The sequence below is a fragment of the Prenolepis imparis genome, unplaced genomic scaffold (genome assembly GCF_030444845.1).
Source record: "Prenolepis imparis isolate NDT839.2.m4 unplaced genomic scaffold, iyPreImpa1.0 SCAF_1, whole genome shotgun sequence".
NCBI lineage: Eukaryota > Metazoa > Arthropoda > Insecta > Hymenoptera > Formicidae > Prenolepis > Prenolepis imparis.
In genome coordinates this window covers 288880-310043 of record NW_028141159.1, presented here as the reverse complement: position 1 = coordinate 310043, position 21164 = coordinate 288880, and the positions used below count along the sequence as shown (strand labels likewise).

At 31.5% G+C, this 21164-nt stretch overlaps 2 protein-coding genes across 2 annotated transcripts; one reads left to right on the top strand and one right to left on the bottom strand.

Moving 5' to 3' along the window:
* Positions 1 to 666: 666 nt before the first annotated feature.
* LOC145940182 (osmotic avoidance abnormal protein 3) lies at positions 667 to 14647 on the bottom strand. The gene is made up of 10 exons (XM_083045102.1): positions 14430 to 14647; positions 12714 to 12785; positions 7013 to 7302; positions 6184 to 6660; positions 5616 to 5937; positions 4881 to 5257; positions 4221 to 4726; positions 3542 to 3863; positions 2918 to 3111; positions 667 to 1512 (listed from the first exon to the last, which is right to left on the bottom strand). The coding sequence occupies exons 2-9, from the start codon at positions 12783 to 12785 to the stop codon at positions 3009 to 3011; spliced, it is 2469 nt and encodes an 822-aa protein (XP_082901228.1). The 5' UTR covers positions 14430 to 14647; the 3' UTR covers positions 667 to 1512; positions 2918 to 3008.
* A 2853-nt stretch (positions 14648 to 17500) lies between these two features.
* Positions 17501 to 19663, top strand: Serrs (Seryl-tRNA synthetase). Its single transcript, XM_083045095.1, has 5 exons — positions 17501 to 18101; positions 18195 to 18479; positions 18577 to 18798; positions 18884 to 19140; positions 19223 to 19663. The coding sequence occupies exons 1-5, from the start codon at positions 17640 to 17642 to the stop codon at positions 19476 to 19478; spliced, it is 1482 nt and encodes a 493-aa protein (XP_082901221.1). The 5' UTR covers positions 17501 to 17639; the 3' UTR covers positions 19479 to 19663.
* The last annotated feature ends 1501 nt before the right edge of the window (positions 19664 to 21164 follow it).

Here is a 21164-nt window from a genome sequence, read left to right as displayed (position 1 = left end):
AATGATATATAATTAATATATGTTAGGTTAATTAATATCTCTCTTAGATATTCTGCAACGCCGCATAACGGCTTTCGCTTTGTAAATTACTCCGTGTGAAAACTACATTTTTATCATATTATCATATCGATTTCTCCACATTCGGAAACCAGCATTATGTAAGTTGTCGTACTCTCTTTTCTTCTTCTTTTTCTTTTCTTTCCTGTTTTTCTTTTGTTTTTTCTTTTTAGTTGAAAAGTTTCCTTTGTTCTCTAATTTCTTGCTCGAAAGATTGAAGTAATGTTTTTGCAGACAGTCATTATATATGCATCAATAAAGTGTATAATATATGTATTTACAATGTCACACGATACTTTGTTTTTTATTTATTATAAGCTTCAACGAATATGATTCTCATTATTCGCGAGAATAAAATATGCAATACATACTGTGTGTAAAGAATAAATAAATGTATTTAATAGTAATATAAACCGGCGGTTCGATATATATAATGACATTAATAATAGTGACATTATAACATATATTATACATTATAACTGTAATAAAAGTAAACAATTATAAGTAAATAAATATACATCATACACTCTCTGATTTGGTGGATTATGAAGGAATTGTTTTATATAGGCGCTTCTTGAATCACAAATATCCTTTTAATTAAAACTTCTTTGGAACATTTTGTATTATATTACATATTAACAGATTAGATCACAGCATCTCTTTTATAATATATTCTTATGGATATACATTTCTTTTTTTATTTATAAATATGTAAATCTTTATACACATCGCTTTCTAAACCATTATTATATGTATAAAGATTAGCATTTTTTGTAATTTTGGTCCTTTTTTGGCAAGCATAAGGACGAAGAACGATATCGATATAAGAAATCAGCAATTATTCAGCTATTATACATATCCAACAATATGATAAATTGAGTAATTCAACAATGTATCCAAAGATCGTGAATACGATAAACAATCTGCAAAACTATCGATTGTTTTCTATTTTATTTGTAATTTATATAATCTCCTAATAAAAATAATATTAATATAATATTTGTGAGATATCTAGAGCTATAATATCTGACTGCTTTTTCATTAATCATCCTATATAAGTAACAATTTTAAAATTGTTTTATAATTTGTTTTTCAATTTTTATATTTTAGGTACGTTTTAAAAAAGGCAAATCTCAGGTACATTATCATGGGAGAGATATAAAAATATCACTATTAAACAAACTTGTAATAACATCTTATGTAAATTCTACCCATTTCTCATGTAAAATTTCTCATGTAACATGCTCGTTTCAAATATATCTTGCAAATGTTTACTTTCTTTTAATATAAACTTTAAGTAAGCGCGAAAGTTGAGAGAAAATTCTTAAGTCACCTTTTGTAAGATATCGAAGGCACAGCGTCTCACAGATTGAAGTTTGATCCATTATTCATTAATTTTTAATATTGTCGGTGCTGCCTTGACATTTCTTTCAGCTTGATCTCTGCTTCTTGAACCTAGGATTCATAGAAATCATCATTTATGACGGCATTATATACACATATACATATACATATAAAGATGGATGGATAAAGAAAGATGGACATAACTTAAGGTAATTGCGCAAGATTTTTTTGCCTGATTAAATTAATAGAGAACAATTCAGAGAGAGATCTGCGTACAGCTTTATTATGCGTGATAAAGATTGTTCAGATTTTTCGGTAGTGAACATCATTAAAAAATTATAAAAATTTTTTTGATTTAAAAAAAATTATTATAATTGAAACAATCTCTCTCTCTCTCTCTCTCTCTCTCTCTCTCTCTCTCTCTCTCTCTCTCTCTCTCTCTCTCTCGCTCTCTCTCAAATTTTAAAAATAAATGCAATTTAATTAAAATATTATTATATAATTACATAATTACACATAATTATAATAATATTATATAACTACATAATTATTTTAATAGTTTATAAGTTTATTTTAAGCAATTCATACTTTGCGATGGAATTTAAGCATTTTACATATTATTACCAGGAGTTATATAATGTTCAAAATTTTATTTTAGTATCTCTATTCTCGCACCTTTTAACAGACGCAATAAAAAGTTGGACTTTCATCACAAATCGGCTTACTGTGAAATTCGTCAAGTGGAATATTTAGATCGTTTCACTAGACATATTGTTAAGCTTTCATAAATTAGAATCAAACAATTTGAGGTCAAGATAAGTATCCTGGAGATAGAACGTCTTCAAATTGAGTAATAATTACAATTGTTAAAGAATTATATTAACCCTACATGAAATGTTTTATCATACTGAAATAGAAAACGTGTTTATTTGTTTTCTTCAAAACATTCAAAAATTAAGATTATGTAAAAGAACGAAAAAAATGGAGAGAGAGAGAGAGAGAGAGAGAGAGAGAGAGAGAGAGAGAGAGAGAGAGAGAGAGAGAGAGAGAGAGAAAATTATTACATTGATTATATTATATTAGATTAGGAATAGAATTATTATTTATTAAATTACAATAGCATAATTATCAAGTAAGCTTATTTACTAATTTTTACTTAGGAAAAATCAATATTATGATATAACGCCTTGCTTATATTATTAAATATTTTTGCTGGACAAATTAAAAAAAATATTGCAAGCTTGATTAAAAATCTTAAATAATCTTAATAAATCTAAAAAAATCATAATACAAGTATAATTACAGTCTATTTGAAACTTTTTATCACGCGTCTGCAGAGATAAGTTTACAGCAAAGAAAAAAGTTTTTAGAATTATATATATTTTGTTAATATTGACCATTAGTTAATTTATAGCGCAATTGATCTAATGACTGATTGTTTAACAAATATGAAAATTCATTTTTTTCTAAAAAATTTATTATCTTTTCTCCTAAATGCATCTTTGAATAAACATACCTTATATCATTTTCCGTATAATTCTTCTAATCTTTTGTAACACACAGCCAAGGTATTTGGTGAGATTTGTTAAAAGTTATCAAATATCTCATCAATAAGTCGGCGAGTAGGCGTGCTCGACGTGAAATGGATGATGACTGGTAAAGGTATCGTTGTTGCACAGCAATTTCGACGGCATTCCTCGTTCAGACATCCTAGTATTAAAAGTATATATGTATATGCGATATATATATTTATATATATTTTTATATATTTTTTATATATAATACATAAACTATAAATTTAAATAAAAGATCACATACATACACAAAAAATTAACAAAATAAATTGACTAAATATAATAAAACTATAATTTTAAAAAAAACTATAATTTTATTATAATAAAACTATAATTAAAAAAAACTATAATTATAAAAAACGATAATTTTAATAAAATTTAACTAAAGTTTTATAGATGCAATTTATTTAAATTTATTAAGAATTTGAACTGTAGTAAATTTTTAATAAATTAATAAATTACTAGAGCAAAAATTCGAACAAAAATTCTCAGAATTAAAAAAAAATTTATCAACTTATTTAAATTTACTTGATCAATTTTATTATAATTTATTTAAATAAACTTACTTTAATTCTTCCTTGCCGAGGCGAACAGGTGATTTGAAAGGCACTTCGTCGTGGGGGTACGAGGGTAAGGCTTCCAGTATCCTTGGAGGAGGCTTCTTCGTGGTGTTGATAAAAGAATTGTAGATATGCCGATTGGGTTGTTCATCGTGAACCCAGCCACCGCGAATCGCCGATCTATGCTGATTCGGACTGTAGCTGCTGTCTCCGCGCACCGGCGCGCTACTTTGTAAATTCAGCGCGTTTAGCTGCAGATAGCCGCCGCTATCCGCGATCGACATCGAGTCTTCCGAGCCGCCGGATCTGCTCAGACGACTCCCCGGTTCTGAAATATATTCATGTTATTATTATTAGTTGTTACACAAAATCCAAATTAATAAAATCTTTACAAAAACTACCTTTTTCTAAATCTAACGATTTTGTATTGTTATATCTATTTATCCGTTGAAGACATATGAAAATGCTGACAAATCTAACACAATCGATATTTTTAAATTTCTCGAATATTTTTTGGTAGAGAGATAAAATAAAAGCATGTGTATGTGTGTGTGATGAGAAAAACATATAATACATAATAAAAGTAAATAATATAATGAGTATAATATTAGAAAGAGTATAACATATATTGTATAATATACAATATAAAAAAAGTATGGCATACAATATATTGTAATATACTCACGAAAAGTTTTTGCTTCTCTCGCGTGTGCCAAGAGAGTATCCACTCTACTCCTCCGGAAATAACTGTCCACGATATCCCAACCCTTTTTTTTTTCTATGCCTTTACTATTTCTCTCGTTATCATTATCTTGATCACTCTCGTCCTCATCACTGTTATTACTATTATTATTGAGATCCGCCTTAGATGAATTTCCGGTCAGAAGAAGAACATCCCCCCGTGTAACAGGGGGGGCGGCTGGAGGTAGAGGAATGTGAGGAGACACGTCTGGCAATCGCCATCGTCCTAATTCGTCGCACCATGTTGCCGCCTCTCTCATCGCCGTGATATCTCGAAAAGGACAGCCCGGACGAAGATAGGGTATCATGAGATCACACAATTGAGATGTCAATAATTCCCTTCGAAGAAGCTCGCGACGCTCGGCATCCCAAGATGCCTGGAGATCCGCCGCTTCGGCTTCTAGTTGCTTCACTCGCTTCGCCATCCTTTTCAGCGCGTCTTCTGTCGATCTGTTAAATGTATCAATAAATTGCGTACGTGTATTATGAATATATTAAAATTTGAGTATAATTGCGTGAAAGAGCATAATTGCACTAAAAATTGAATTGCTCTCTCTATCAAGCTAAATATATATTAAATATAATGCATTGAAAATTAACAAACCTGAGTTGGCCATATACTTGGAAGACACTATCATTAGCGGCGTTAGCTTCTAACGCTCCTACAAGAGCTTCTAGCTTCTTCCTCCTTTTTTCTCTCCTCTTTTTCAGTTCCACATTCCCGATTTCCTCTCCGCCGATTGTCAGTTTTTCCAATCTTCTTAATACGTCTTGCAAAGCTGTTTCTCTCTTCTTCCTTCTTCTTTCTAATCGTTCTTTATCCGATTCATCCATCTCTTCATTTCCTTGATTAAGATTTTCAGTCTTATTTTTCGTCATATTTAATCCCGATTCATACCGAGACTTTAGGGCTTCTAGTTCTTCTTTTAGTTTCTGGGCCGATAAATTTGAGTTTTCGCATTCTCTTCTCAGTTTCTCCACCTTTTTATTCATAATTTTCTTTTATTATTACATTTTACATACAGTTTTCTGTAACAATGCTGATGAAAATTGTGTTAACTGCATTTTTACATAAAATTTAAACTCTGTCATAAATTATAGAATTTATAGAGGAAAAATATATATATGTATATATACATATGTATATGTGTGTGTTTTGTATAATATTGCGTGTATAAGCCCATATATAACATTAATTAATATGGATAATTTAATATAAGAAATTAAGATGACAAAAGATAATTTTTTTAATTATTAAGAAAGTTTATATATATTTCTAAAATTAGATTTCTAAATTAAGATAATAAGACGAATAAAAAAAATTATAAAATTATTATACCTCTTCGGCGTATTGTTTCTCTTTTAAACTTTCTCCCTCTTCCTCTGTATCCTTCTGGAAGTCCAATCCAATATTTAATTGATCATTAGAAATGAGCAACTTTTTCAAACGTTGAAGTTCTAACTGATACTGTCTGAGAAGAGCATCTTTGGGGTCTTCATTAACAATAGGTTTGTTCTTGATACAACGAGCTCGGGCGGCATAGCGCAAGGTACTGAGAGTCTCTTCAGCATCGATGTCGCTTGGACTCACACAGGCGATCATCAAAGTTCTGGCATTTCCACCCAAACTATCTCGTAGCAGTCTCGTCAGCTTGCTATCCCTAAAGAATATTTTCTTTTTTATTCGTAATATTTTGATTTATTTATTCATGATATTTTATATAATGTGTAACTATACTTTCCGTTATACATATGTTTCTATAAAAATATAGATATTATATGAGAAAAATAATATAAATATTATAAAATAACAATAGAATGAATTATTCTATGCAAGGAAAGATTGAAATGATTGAGAAAAGATTAGCGTAAAGATTTATACAAAGAAAAATAATCTTGTTTTATACCTATAAGGGACATGTCTTCCATTTCCAGCAGCCAAGGCACTAATGACATTCCCCAATGCCGACAAGCTTAGATTGATACTGGCAGCTTCCTTCAAACGATCACCTGTAGCTCCGGTCCTAGCTTGTCTTTCAGATCCTGCAAGATCGACCAGATGCAGTCGCCCCCTTCTAATAGCGTTGCCACGTTTATCATCGTCATTAATGGCGATTGCTTCGAGTGACAAAGTTAAAACGGCGTGACTTCTCGAACTGGCAGCGTTCATTTTCGTCGCGGCTGCTGCTCTTTTTCGATCCCCTTGCTGAACCAACGCGGTGCATTCGGCTGCATCTTTGACGGTGACCTCGCGCAGACCGCCTGCGACATATGTGCCTTTTGTGGGATCCTCCTTCAGAGTCAGAGTCTCCCCGGTATCGTCTTGCAACAGATCCCGCAATCGTTCATTGTAGATCTCAAGATAGCTCAGCAACGCCAAGTATCTAAACATAAAAAATATATATAATTAGAACTTTTAAAATTTTTAAACAGAGTTTTGAAAATGTAATAAAAATATAACTTTTAAAAATATTCTATTTAACTTTTAATTGAATTTATTTTAAGTATTCCAAGTGTACAATAAATTCATTAGAAACATTTACAATTTATTATTTCAATTTCTCTTAGTTTCTCAATAATTTTAAAAAATTAATTAAATAAAAATTGATTAATGATATAATATATAGAGATTACACTTCCTCTGTCAATGTATATACTATATGTATATACGTACATTATATGTTTGTAAAAATTGATTGAATGATTTGGAAAAGTTATGTTTGAATATATACATACCTTGTCTCGGAACTGGCAGTGGAGGTCGCCTCAAACAAATGTTCCAGCGCTCGTTCGATGAATCCTCGCATGGTGAATGATTTTCCGCAGCCTGTTTGTCCATAAGCAAACACGGTACCATTATAACCCTCCAAGACAGCCTCGACAATAACCGAACCCACATCTTCGTAAACCGATTCCGTCGTAGCGGATGGACTAAACGCGGCATCAAATTGATAAATTTTTCCACTTCCACCGGCGAAACTTTCCAGGGTGCAGGATTTCGTCAGCGAATCGATTGTCACGATGTTCTACAACAAACATGACAGTGAAAAATGAATAGTATATGATAAAAATCAACAAACGATATAGCACAATCGATATCTCCCATTTTCCGCACTAATGGTCGATTATTTTGTAGAATTTTAATATAGGAAAATTTTTTATAGAATTTTACAAAAAATTGTAAAATTTCACATAGATAGAGAGAAAAAAGAGATTATAATATTTTTATAATTATTTTAGATATAATAGTAAACGTCATTCATTCGTTTAGTCATTATTCTTTAAACTTATATTTAATAAATTAATCATAATAAAATGGCATTAATATATAAATAGCAGAAATAGAAATATTATTAATAATATACATATTGTGTGTATATTATATATATATATATATATATATATATATATATATGCAGTGTTAAAAAATTAGACCGACAAACTTTGAAGGGAGAAAGAAGACATATAAAAATAAACATTTTTTGTTAATAATAATTTTCTCTACAGCGTTTTAATACTACATTATATGAGATATGAGTTTGTGACTTTTCATGTATTATTAACTGGTTTATTCAAGATACCATACATAACTCATCTAAACAAACCCCTAGCAACCGTTCCTAGCCACTGTCCATTATCGACACGCATGAACTAAAGATCATTTCATACAGTACACAATAACATCATGCAACATCTCCTTTTTTTTAAAAAAAAGAAATACAGTTTTGAATTAATATTTCCTTTCTTCTATCTTCTCAATTTTCTTGATCTATCTTGAAGTTGTTGGCTTCGAACCACCTAAGGTTTCGTAACCCCACCGGTGAATCTTCTTGTGATCACGCGTAGGATACATCTTCACAGGTGTTTGACAAACTGGATTGGTGTTCTCTATAGAAACATCAGTTGAAACATCAGCTTCTCCATTTGAGATGGGTAAGTCAGCCTTCTCCTGTTCTTCAACATGCAAAGACTTCTTCTCTGGAGACTGTGGTGGAGTATGCCACTCTTCTTCCTCAGATACATTCTCCATATTATCAAAGTATCCAAGAGGTATATCCAAACGATGCAAGTGACTTCTGTTACGACGGTACTCTCCCGATCCTGACTGCACAATGAAAGATCTTGGTTGATTCGCAAGTTTCTTCACAATGCCCCAACGACGTAAATCTCGAATCCAAACACGATCACCAATTTCCAAATCTTCACGCTCTGTCTTGTGATGACGTCTATCGAAATCTTCTTTTTGACGACGAATTCTCTCTCTCTCTCTTGAAAAGAGCACCTCGCGATTGATAGTTTTTGGCTCCAAAAGAGAAGGTAAAATAGGAAGAAAAGACTTTATTCTTCGACCCATAGATAACTCACTAGGTGAAAAACCACATTTCAATGGAGTTGCGCGATATTCCAGTAACCATATAGTAAAATTCTTGCATTTTTCTAGGCCACCTTTAACTGTTTTAACCATCACCTCAATAAATCCATTACTTTGAGGAAAATGAGGAGACGATGTCTCACGTATAAATCCATAACTTTTTTTAAAAAATTGAAACTCCTTCGTTCTTAGAGAGTTAAATTGCGTTCCATTGTTTTATAATTATTTTAGATATAATAGTAAACGTCATTCATTCGTTTAGTCATTATTTTTTAAACTTATATTTAATAAATTAATCATAATAAAATGGCATTAATATATAAATAGCAGAAATAGAAATATTATTAATAATATACATATTGTGTGTATATTATATATATATATATATATATATATATATATATATATATGCAGAGTGTTAAAAAATTAGACCGACAAACTTTGAAGGGAGAAAGAAGACGTCAAAATAAACATTTTTTGTTAATAATAATTTTCTCTACAACGTTTTAATACTACATTATATGAGATATGAGTTTGTGACTTTTCAGTTTGTCACCTTTGTATTAAAATTAATGGAGGAATTTTTGAGCATTTACTGTAAAAGAGTTAATTACTTTTATGCATTTGTTCCGCGTTTTTGTTTAAGATTAAAATACAATTTAATTTTTCCACTTATATGTTTGTTTATGTTTAAGTCACAAACTCCTATTTCATTACCGCATGTATAGTATAAAATTAAAAACGTCGTAGAGAAAAATAGTATTAATATAAAAAAGGTTTATTTTGATGTCTTCTATTTCCCTTCAAAATTTGTCAGTCTAATCTTTTAACAGCCTGTGTATATTGTATATATATATATATACACTAAAGTTATATTAATAAAATTTCGAAGAAAGTTCTCATGTAGATGATAAATAACACATGATAATAGTACGAATTAACATAAAGAATGACTTCAATATAAAGAGTGACTTCAATACGAAATAATTTGAAGTAATCCCACGATATAAAATCCATTCAAAAAAACTGTTGTGTATAATAGCAAAAAATATGTTTGATAATGACAACTGCAATGACTCACTTATGCGGCAAATTCCGCGAAAAGATAGTTGCGCGGATATACAACTCTATGTATAGGAATGTGAATTACTAACTGCGAAACTTGGACGGAAATATATACGTCGACCTATAATCATCTAGTATGGTTATAAAATTGCAATAAACGATTTGTTAAACAGCTGCTATACACTTATGCCATACACACACGTATACACTGTAAAAAAATATGTAAAGTATTACATAAAAATATGTAAAATTACATAAATAACAAGTGTAAAATTACACATTAAGTAATAAAAATGTATTCATTTTATACTTTACATATTTTACATATTTTTTTTATACTTTACATATTTTTTACAGTGTACGCGCGCACGCACATCGCGCGCGCGTGTGTGTGTGTGTGTATATATATTTTATTAACTAAATTATTAAATAATTTAATAAAAATAATAAAAAATATGTATATAAAGAAAAAAAAAGAAAGAAAGTAGGAAATGATTACATAATCAATAATTAATTAAATACTAATATGAAAAGAATAAATAGAATTATAAATAAAAGTAAATTAATGTAAAAATAATAATTATAAAAGTGATAAGTGTGTAAATAAAAATAAAAATCATCACGTATAATGATATGATTTCGCAAGTGCATTCATATAAACGCAATTTTCCAGTAAATATTGATTTTTTAAATTAATTTCTTAATATAATACTTTTTGCCTTCTTTCGTCGGAGAACGACTTCGCTTCATTTTGATATACATAGGTAAATGCTGTAGGTAAAGCATGTTAATGTGGATTACGTATATCGATACATAAACTATTTAGCGATCTGCGAGGACGCGCACGTTATATCTGTTTTCATTCGTTATATCTACCTCCACGTTCCGCACTAACATGCCTTAAACGAAATCTAAATTCTTTTTTTTCATCCAGAAAATATTCATATAAATATACATATAAATATAAATAAATATACTAAAGTAAATAGAATTAATTATTATATTCTATATTTATGTGTGTCTGTTACATATATAAAATATTAATTATAATGGAGAATAGAATCTTATTTTTTGACAGAAGAAATAATTTTTAAATTAAAGCTTCTCATAGAATGTTGTGACACTTTCATATATGTATATATAATAACTGTTGCAATATGTAGAGCGTTCATGTATTTTCTAATTCAAAGCATTTTTTCAGAAAAAAAATTATTTTTCCAAATCATATCAAATTGGGGGGGAAAAAAAAAAAAAAAACAATGAAATCTTTAATTGAATTGTGGAATTAAATATATTTGAAAACAAATAAGTTTTTTTTGAAAAATGTTTGATTAAAAAATCTGGGAAGGCTTTGTATATTACAATAACTATCACGAAACAAAAGAAATAAAAATTTTATTCGAATTCCAGTAATTTAAAATCACTCAAATTTAAAATTGAAACGTGCAAAACTCTCTTCGCGTGAGTTGTCACATCACTGGAAGCGAGAAGTATAGATTGATGGCATATACAATACATATGTGTGGGTATATGTGTGCGTGTGTATACGAGATAGCGCGTATGTCATCATTTACAGGAAAGATGGTAAAGAGTAACTTGGCCGCACTATCGATTTGGCACATATTCTACGCCATCGATAAACGCCTACTAAATGCGCTGCTATCTGTATTGCATTGCATGCATTGACTCGCATAATGGTATGCGATAGTTAATAAAACTTTACATTTTTTAAAATTTTAATTAATTTTTTTAACATGAAATATTATACTTAAATCCATCTAATTTGATCATCCGAAATTTATAATAAATCTATAATAAATTTTATGCAGTATAATATATAATCATGTAATTTAAAAAATATAATTTTAATCAGTATAATAAAATATAATAAAATTCTATAAAATATAAAATTATATTTAGAATTGTAGAAGATACATGTCTCTCTTTTGTCTATGTATATTTAATAAATATGTGAGATATTATAAATACAAACACACAACACACACATATATATGTATACGTATATATGTATAAACACGTCATATAATAAAAAAAAATATATAATACAATGTAATATATCTAAAAATATATTTATATTAAAAAAAAATCATTCCACGAGGAAGGAAGGCAGAAGGTACGTGATTTTTTTAGTAAGATTTAAGTATGCCTAAATCGAGAGAAATCTGTGACAAGTATGAAGAACCCGTTGCGGCGTGGCATCTTGTTGCAGCGAAAAGTGCAACATCTGCATGCGTAGGCGTAGACAAACGCGCGCGTGTTTTGATGCGGTCGTCTAGGCTACAACGCGCTCGATATATAACAATGTCGTTTTTCGCGCGAGCTTTCCAGACCGGAAATAAACCAAATAAAAAAACTAATTGTCTAACAAGCCTACAAATTGAATACATAAATGTATGCACGCACGCACGCATGTATCATACACACATACACTGTATGACAGAAGCGAATATCTTCGCATTACGTTGCGTTTCTTCGTTATTATAGTCAGATTGATTGTGAGTCAAATCAGGATGAAGCAAATAAAATGAATATTTTTGAGTCTTTTAAAAGTTGATTGATTAGAATTGTTTTTCTTTTTGTTTTAATATAAATATCGATCTACTCGAGAAATAAATTAAAGGCATAAATTTGCACATGCTCTTCTTATATTCTTCTTATATATTTACATATATTAATAATATGTTATTACTTATATATATAGTTTATTATTTGTAAATTTTGAATTTTTTTGACATACAATACAATTAAAGAAATAGAATACAATTATATTCGATATTATTTCATTATTTTTCCTTATTAAACACGCATCACATATGTGTGTAACAGATTATGATTACCTAATACTTACTTTTACAATGACATTATTTAACATTAGTAAATATTAAAATTGAGATTTAAATTTTGTGATATTAATACTAGTAATGTATCGATGATAATTAAGAAATGTTACTTTATCCTTATAATATAAATATAACGTACCCGACATCCTTGCTGTAATTCCTTGTTGGACATAGGCCGACATCTTACTGCCACTTTCACGGATTCGGACATCTGGAAATGAAGAAAAAACTATCATCTATATTATTATTTAGCAAATTTGCATTAATATCAATTATATCTTTAAGAAAGACACGCATATAAGATGAGTAACAATAAGTAGACAGTAACAGCCAGTTCTGAGTTTATAATGGGATGACTATGAGAATCAATGATGAAAGCTATCAATATTATTCAATCAATATGCATCATTCGCATCTCATAAATAAAACACAGAAATTGTTATCAAATTTACTCATCAAATATTATAACTTTGAAAGCTTTTATCTCGATATTCTATTCTTACGTCAGCCAACTTTTGTAGGTGGGCTGACCTTGAACCTAAAATTGTCTGGCTCGTAACACACCACGTGCTCTTATCAATGCGTGAACGTACTCATACAACACATGTAAATGACACATGTATCTGTATTTATAGCAATCCAAATAAACATCGAAATGCCCAAAGGTATAATTAATCCAGAAATTATATTTTTCCAATTTACAAATCATACTTCTCTATGCGAAACATTAACATCTAAATATACTTTTATATTACTAAATATACTTTTGTTAAAGAAAAACATTGTCTAAAAAGATTCCTTAAAATTTATGTTACATTTATATTTAATATTTCTCTCTTTCGTTTTGTTTCATTAACTGATTAATTTTATTATAATTGATGTAACTACACGATCCAATATTATAACTTGAATTTATCTACAAATATAAATTTTCTCACCCAGAAAAATATTCCAGGGCTAAATATAACTTATGTGATTAGTAAAAGGATAAACATATTTTGAAAATTATTATAAATCTAGAAATATTAACTTAAGCAATGTTGTATATTTAATGTTAGATTGAAAATTAAAACTTTTTCTCTCTCTTTTTTTTATAATATTTTGCTTGCCACGATTTTTTACTTTGAGAAACAATCATGCGTGCGTGTATAGTAAATCAACTGTCTAATTTTTCTATAATATAATGCGTGATTGTAGTTATATATATAAGCAAATTTAGATCACAAAGGGTGATATGCAGTGACCCCTTGACCGAGTAAAGCCTAAAGTTTGATCCAATCATAGAATTGGCTACAACACTGCTACAATTTCTAAAAAAAAAAAATGAATAATGAAAAGAATTGTAATACGCATTTTTATGAAATATTTTTTTCAATTTTGGATATTATTATTAATACATTGTATAAAGTGTGCACTGCGTATATAGTTAAATATAATTAAATATATAGTTAAATATACACTTGTTTATTATACAATGTATATATTGTATATGTATATGAATTTTTAAATTAATTTATAAAAACACTTTTATTTCCAAAGAAATATTAATAATTACACGCCATATAGCTTTCTTTTTGCCTGCGCAATTTCTTAAATTTTCAACATTAATAAGTATCAATGACTAAGTTTTTAATTTATCGAAGATTTTTCATTAAGAATTCACAATTTACACAGATTCGTCGAAAAATGCATCCATATATAAAGAACGAAAATTCCTACATCTTAAATATATATAATCTATACATTTGGTGTGTGTTGTGTGTGTGTGTGTGTGTGTGTGTGTGTGTGTGTGTGTGTAAATACTATAAATTCAAGAACATCTATATATAATATGTGTAAATTTTTCATTACTTACACCGACTATGAGCGCGTTCCCTCGTAAGTTTATATTGGAAAACGGGAGAACATGACTATATATTCGTCGTACGAAATTCGGATCGAGAAAAATTCACGTAACAACGACACGCACGAAACGACGAACACGTACTAAAGACGCCGCGCATCGCGACGCTACATTCTCATCATGATGTATTGAATTTGAATCGTCGCAGCGATATGCGCGCGCATTCTTAATAGCGCTCGCTCGGTAAACGTAAATCTCTGTCCATATCAAGATTGACAAATTTTAGAAATTCTTTAAATCACAATTCTTTAAATTTTCACTATAATGCTGCCTCCTTTTACCTGATTTTATTTTCTCGATTTCTTATCATGCAATGTTCGTCAGTTTCAAATTTTTGCGATTTTCGCGCGCTTATACGCAATATAATATGTCAATATATATGATAAATAAAATTTTCTATTATAATCTAATGTTATCGATATTAGAAGATTGACAAGTTTTTTTTGCGAATTTATAACGACGATATAATTATATTGAGCACATATGAATAATTTTTTACAATACTTATTATTTTGTATACGACAGTGAAATAAGTTTCAATCACGCGTCATGTACAAATAAAATAATCGCGTAAATTCGAGGCTTAAATAAAGAATTGCAATGCCTAAAATTTTATGTCTGAATAAGATTTAAAAACTTAAACTCTCAAGCCGATTGGCTCGATAGAAAATTTCTATAGAGTTCCAAGAGTTTAAGGGTGAAAACCCATGGACTGATATTTTCCGCGTAACGCGTACCGCGTAACCAATCAGAGCCGTTCCACGTTTCCTTTACGCGGAATTGAATGTTCTGATTGGTTACGCGATACGTGTTACGCGGAAAATATCAGTCCATGGGTTTTCACCTTCAGTCCATGGGTTTTCACCCTATAAGGCCATTTCACGTACAAAAATTTTAGTCGTAATCGTAAAGCCATAAGCAAATCGTCCAATCATAGAGAAGAATTATCATCACGTAATAAGAATGCTTGACTGTGATTGGACAATTTGCTTAAGGCCATTGCACGTACAAAAATTTTAGTCGTAATCGTAAAGCCGTAAGCAAATCGTCCAATCATAGAGAAGAATTACCATAACGTTATAAGAATGCTTGACTGTGATTGGACGATTTGCTTACGGCCTTACTATTACGACTAAAATTTTTGTACGTGCAATGGCCTTTACGGCCTTGCGATTACGACTAAAATTTTTGTACGTGCAATGGCCTTTTAGCGATAGCAGCCAATCGATACTCTCGACAATTTATCGTAACGTTAAATATATTACTTTCCTATCATCTTATTTCTTATCTCTATGGTGTCAACATCAACAGAGCATTTGCAACCTATTGTGGAATGGCCCTAAAGCTCCATTTGTCATACGATCTCTCTTCAGACTAGAGACTAGAGACTAGACTAGAGTCCGACGAGTCCGAGGATAGTCCCATGGAACGGAAAACGCGGAAGCGTAATCTGCGCGAGCCAATAATATACACTGTTCCGATCATGGACGTAAGGGTGCCGTCACATGGGGCGTAACTTGCGTAAGCGTAACCAGCGGATCGCCAATCACCGAGTTATTCCGATAGAGCCCTTCGTCGAGCTCTATCGGAATAACTCGGTGATTGGCGATCCGCTGGTTACGCTTACGCAAGTTACGCCCCATGTGACGGCACCCTTAGAATATCTGGACGGAGCGTAAAGTACTCTTTTAGACGCGGGGAGTAATTCCTAAGGGGAGAGGGGTCCATGGTCACGTCCATCTTAGATGCCTCAGATTTGGCGTCTATTTTCACGTCGCACGACGTTAATTGAGACACACAGATTTGTATAGACATCTGTGTTGAACACATTACACATTCCAACGATAACATTCCGTGAAATTATCCGCCGCCGCCATCTTAGATGCCTCATATCCGTGTCAATAGACATTTCATTCCCTTCACCCTTTGTGCTTCACCCCCGCAGTATTGCGCCCGTTCAGATATTCTTATCTCCATGGATCCGATAGAGACAACAAAAGGATCTATGAGAAAGAATCTTGTGAATGGCCAGCGCCAATTGCGCTTCCGCGTTTTCCGCTCCATGGGACATAGGAAAATGCATTTCAGCCATGGACGTAAGAATACCTGGACGGAACGTAAAGTACCCTTTTAGACGCGGGGAGTAGTTCCTGAGGGGTGAGAGGTCTACGGTTGCGTCCATTTTAAATGCCTCAGATTTAGCGTCTATTTTCACGTCGCACGACGTTAATCGAGACACACAGATTTGTATAGACATCTGTGTTGAGACATTATACACATTCACAACGATAACATTCCGTGAAATTATCCGCCGCCGCCATCTTAGGTGCCTCATATCCGTGTCAATAGACATTTCATTCCCTTCACCTTTTGTGCTTCACCCCCGCAGTATTGCGTTCCGTCTAGGTATTCTTATGTCTATGATTTCAGCGGAACGCAATTGACGGAATGTCTGTGATTGAACGAACTTTCGTTCTGCCAATTCCGCATTCCGCATGTTCCGCACCAGTGTTAGGATCCGTACGATAATTATCGTATATGTACAATAATTTTAGCCATTGTACGATGTACGATAGCACTTTGGTATCGTACGTAAATTTACGATAATTTGAGAAAATTATAGAATTTTTCAGCCGACAACACAAATTGACATATGGCTCCTGTACACAGGACGCGGTAAAGCTTGCTGCGCGGCAAGAAGCGACGTGGTGGCCAATCGAAAGTTGAATTCAACTTTTTTCGCGCGGCGGAAGTTATTTCCGAAATAGCAAACATTTCATATTCACACACACACATATATGTATGTGTATGAATTTAAAGAATAAATAAAATATAAATAAATTAAAATTTTTAAGAATAAAGATTTTTTTCCAGCGTCTAATATTGATAACGAACTTATTTGCGATTATCTCTAATATAAGAAATAATATATAAATGATTATTTTATTAATATTTTTAAAAATACGATAATTTTAGTTCAAATACGATAATTTGGCGTCACGCATACGATAAGCGCCCTCTCGGGACCTGGGAACGCTGTTCCGCACCGCACCATGGGACCGCGAAGCGGCGTTGAAGCTGGTTTCCACGTGTTCTCCGGTTCCCCGCTCCCACGTTTCCAAGATAAAGTTTGTGCCTAGGTTTGATCAAAAAGCGTGAAAAATGGTTTTGGATCTAGATCTTTTTCGCAAGGACAAGGGTTTCGATCCGGAGAAGATCCGGGAGAACCAGAGGAAGCGTTTCAAGGATGTGCAGCTGGTGGATACTGTGATCGAGAAGGATAAGTGTTGGCGGCAGCTGCGGCATCGTGCCGACAACTTCAATAAGCTGAAGAACTTGTGTAGTAAGGAGATTGGCGAGAAAATGAAGAAGAAGGAACCACTCGGAGATAATGACGACGTACCTCGAGCGATCGCTGACAATCTCGCTGACTTGACTTCCGAGAGCCTGAAAATATTGACAGTGACGCAGATTAAGAGGATACGTAGTCTCATCGATGATGCGATACAGAAAAACGACGAGAGCCTGAAGACAACTGAATCAGAAAGGAATAGCGCTCTTAGAGAAGTAGGAAATCATCTACACGAATCCGTGCCTGTTAGCAATGACGAAGAAGAGAACAAGGTATGAGTATCGATGAATATCTCTTCTCTTATTCGACTTATAATTAAACATATAAAAATTGATTATTATTTTTCACATCTGCTCATATCTCAGGTAGAAAGAACTTGGGGAGACTGCACCGAGAGGAAAACATACTCTCACGTTGATCTGATTCACATGATTGCTGGAATGGATGGTGAACGCGGAACAGGCGTGTCTGGTGGACGAGGTTACTTCCTTACCGGACCAGCAGTGTTTCTTCAACAAGCTCTAATACAATTAGCATTGAGAAAATTATTAAAACGAGATTATGAACCTCTTTATACTCCATTTATTATGCGAAAAGATGCGATGCAAGAAGTAGCACAACTTTCTCAGTTTGATGAAGAATTATACAAAGTACATTTGTGTTGTGTTTACTATAAAGATTTTAACTATCTTTAACTATCATTATATATAATTAATTATAATGTTTATATATTTTTTTCTATTCTAGGTCATTGGTAAAGGTAGCGAACGTAATGAGGATAAGGAAATGGAGGAAAAATATCTCATCGCTACCTCTGAACAGCCAATAGCAGCTTTTCATAGGGGTGAATGGATAGCTGAAAATGCTTTACCAATCAAATATGCCGGTATCTCTACTTGCTTCAGACAAGAAGTCGGCTCTCATGGACGAGATACTAGAGGTATTTTTAGGGTACATCAGTTTGAAAAGGTACTTAGGGTTAAATGAGAATTAGTTATTATTCATGCATTAAACAAAACAGCACGATACATGTTCATTATTTTCTTATTTATAGGTAGAGCAGTTCTGCCTCACCTCACCTTATGACAATAAATCTTGGGAGATGATGGAAGAAATGATTTCCAATGCGGAAGAATTTTATCAGGCCTTAGAAATTCCTTATCGCATAGTTAATATTGTATCTGGTGCATTGAATCATGCAGCTTCTAAGAAGCTAGACTTGGAGGCCTGGTTTCCTGGATCTGGTGCATTCCGTGAACTTGTATCGTGTAGTAACTGCTTGGATTACCAAGCAAGGAGATTGCTAGTAAGGTCAGTACATTAAATAGTATATAAATATTACTAATATAACCAATATTATAAGAATCTTATAAAATTCTCATTTAATCCATAGATATGGTCAAACGAAGAAAATGAACACTACAACGGATTATGTCCATATGTTAAACGCAACAATGTGCGCAGTAACACGCGTAATTTGTGCAATTTTAGAAGTACATCAAACAGAAACTGGCATCAGGATGCCAAAAGTTCTGGCAGAATACATGCCCTCCAAATACGAAAGTGAGATTCCTTTTGTAAAGCCTGCGCCGATCGACGAAATCGAAACGAAAAAACAGAAAAAGCAGAAAGAAAATGTATCAAAGTGAAATAGTACGACTACGACTATTAAATATGGCAATGAAGCAAGTAGGACTGTCTATCTACAGATCTTATTTATTGCATTCTTAAATTGCATTTTTTAAAAATATTCCATTGCGATCTAATCGGATCGCATAGATGTAATGGTCAGTTAAGAAAATATATACACAAATGCTTTCAATTTTTCTCAATATTAAGATCTCAATATCAATGTATCTCGTAATATACCTCTTTCCCTTGGCCATATGAAAAAAGATTTCCTCTGGCCAGTTGTATCTGGAGACAAAAAGTTTAGATATATAATAATTTTTGTCCCCAAATATCAAAAAACCTCTATCACTCAAACAGGCATGTATCTGTTAACGATCGTGTTAAGCTTAGAACATTTGGCGATTGTCAACACAGATTACAACATTTTATTTGATAACACTTGTTCAATACTTCATAATCAGACATCAGTATATAATATATATGATTCTGTAATATTTATACATTTGATGAAGAATATTTTTTCGTATATTTCATTTTTTTTTTTTATCTGAAATCGATAATGTGCTCTAAGAATCTCTTCTTGCTTTTTGTTTATACAGTTATATCAATATCATTAATACTAATGTACAGAGGCCATTAAAATATCTCCCCAAGAATAATGCACTTCAGTGTATATATAAAAAAAAAAAGAAAAAAAAATTGCTTTTTATGTGCTTCGCTAACAAGTTATCATTTTTCTGCTCATAATTATATATATTTATATATATATATTTATCAGAAAAAAAGCACATGCCAACTCTATAAAACTAATTGCAATGTATTTATCATTAATAATAATACTTTGGCCAGGCATTAGATAATTCACCACACACTGTGCTTTTTCCATCTTATAATAAAATATACTTTACATTGTTACGAGCAAATTTTTTCATATAATTAATACATTTCATATAGTAAATTATCACTGTTTGCAGCAATGTGCCTTTCGCTAAAATAATATTAAAATTTTGTCAAACTCCACGCAACATCGCGGCCATATAACATGTACTATGATATTTATTACTGTGAGCAGAGATAACTTTGATGAAATTATATTAGAATGTGAGAGATATGGAAATGTTCGACAAGAAAATTGACAATGTGACATTATACAATTATGCTAAGAAATCGATTTATATATATAATTTACATATATATATATATATAAAATAAGAAATTAACTTGGATTTTTTAATAAAAAAATCATGACTCAAAATTTTCGAATTTTTATCGAAGATTATATAAACCTATTTTTTATACAACAAACTTATTTCTACTAATCGAACGTGTAACATTCTCAATTTCACGTCGAATACAATTACAAATGAGATGATTTCTACGATCGATTTTGAGATAAGTGTACGAATTAAATTTTGAAATGTAAATGCCACAATGTCGTGCGAATAAATTTTTTCTTATCTTCATTTTTTGCTCTCTTTCTCGCGAATTATTCTCTAGAAAATGTAAACGCATCTCGGCCGTGAGCCGGCAATTTGGTCCAACAACTGGTTCTCGTGTTTAGGGGCGTCAGTGTTAAAATCTGCCAATCTGTCATCGATCTATCCGCGCAAACTTGTTCGTACAAATTCAATTTTATGCCGAAACAATCTTTATGAATAATATTTCGAGATACTGATATAGGCACAATGGCAAAATCAGTAAAT

Excerpts from the sequence above, each read along its gene's own strand:
- LOC145940182 (XM_083045102.1), bottom strand. The coding sequence starts at position 12,785 with ATGTCCGAATCCGTGAAAGTGGCAGTAAGATGTCGGCCTATGTCCAAC. Across the intron at positions 3,864-4,220 it reads GAGAGAAGCAAAAACTTTTC|AACCGGGGAGTCGTCTGAGC; the intron begins GTGAGTATATTA and ends AATATATTTCAG. Across the intron at positions 3,112-3,541 it reads CTCGGCAAGGAAGAATTAAA|GATGTCTGAACGAGGAATGC; the intron begins GTAAGTTTATTT and ends TTTTAATACTAG.
- Serrs (XM_083045095.1), top strand. The coding sequence starts at position 17,640 with ATGGTTTTGGATCTAGATCTTTTTCGCAAGGACAAGGGTTTCGATCCG. Across the intron at positions 18,480-18,576 it reads TTGATGAAGAATTATACAAA|GTCATTGGTAAAGGTAGCGA; the intron begins GTACATTTGTGT and ends TTTCTATTCTAG. Across the intron at positions 19,141-19,222 it reads GCAAGGAGATTGCTAGTAAG|ATATGGTCAAACGAAGAAAA; the intron begins GTCAGTACATTA and ends TTTAATCCATAG.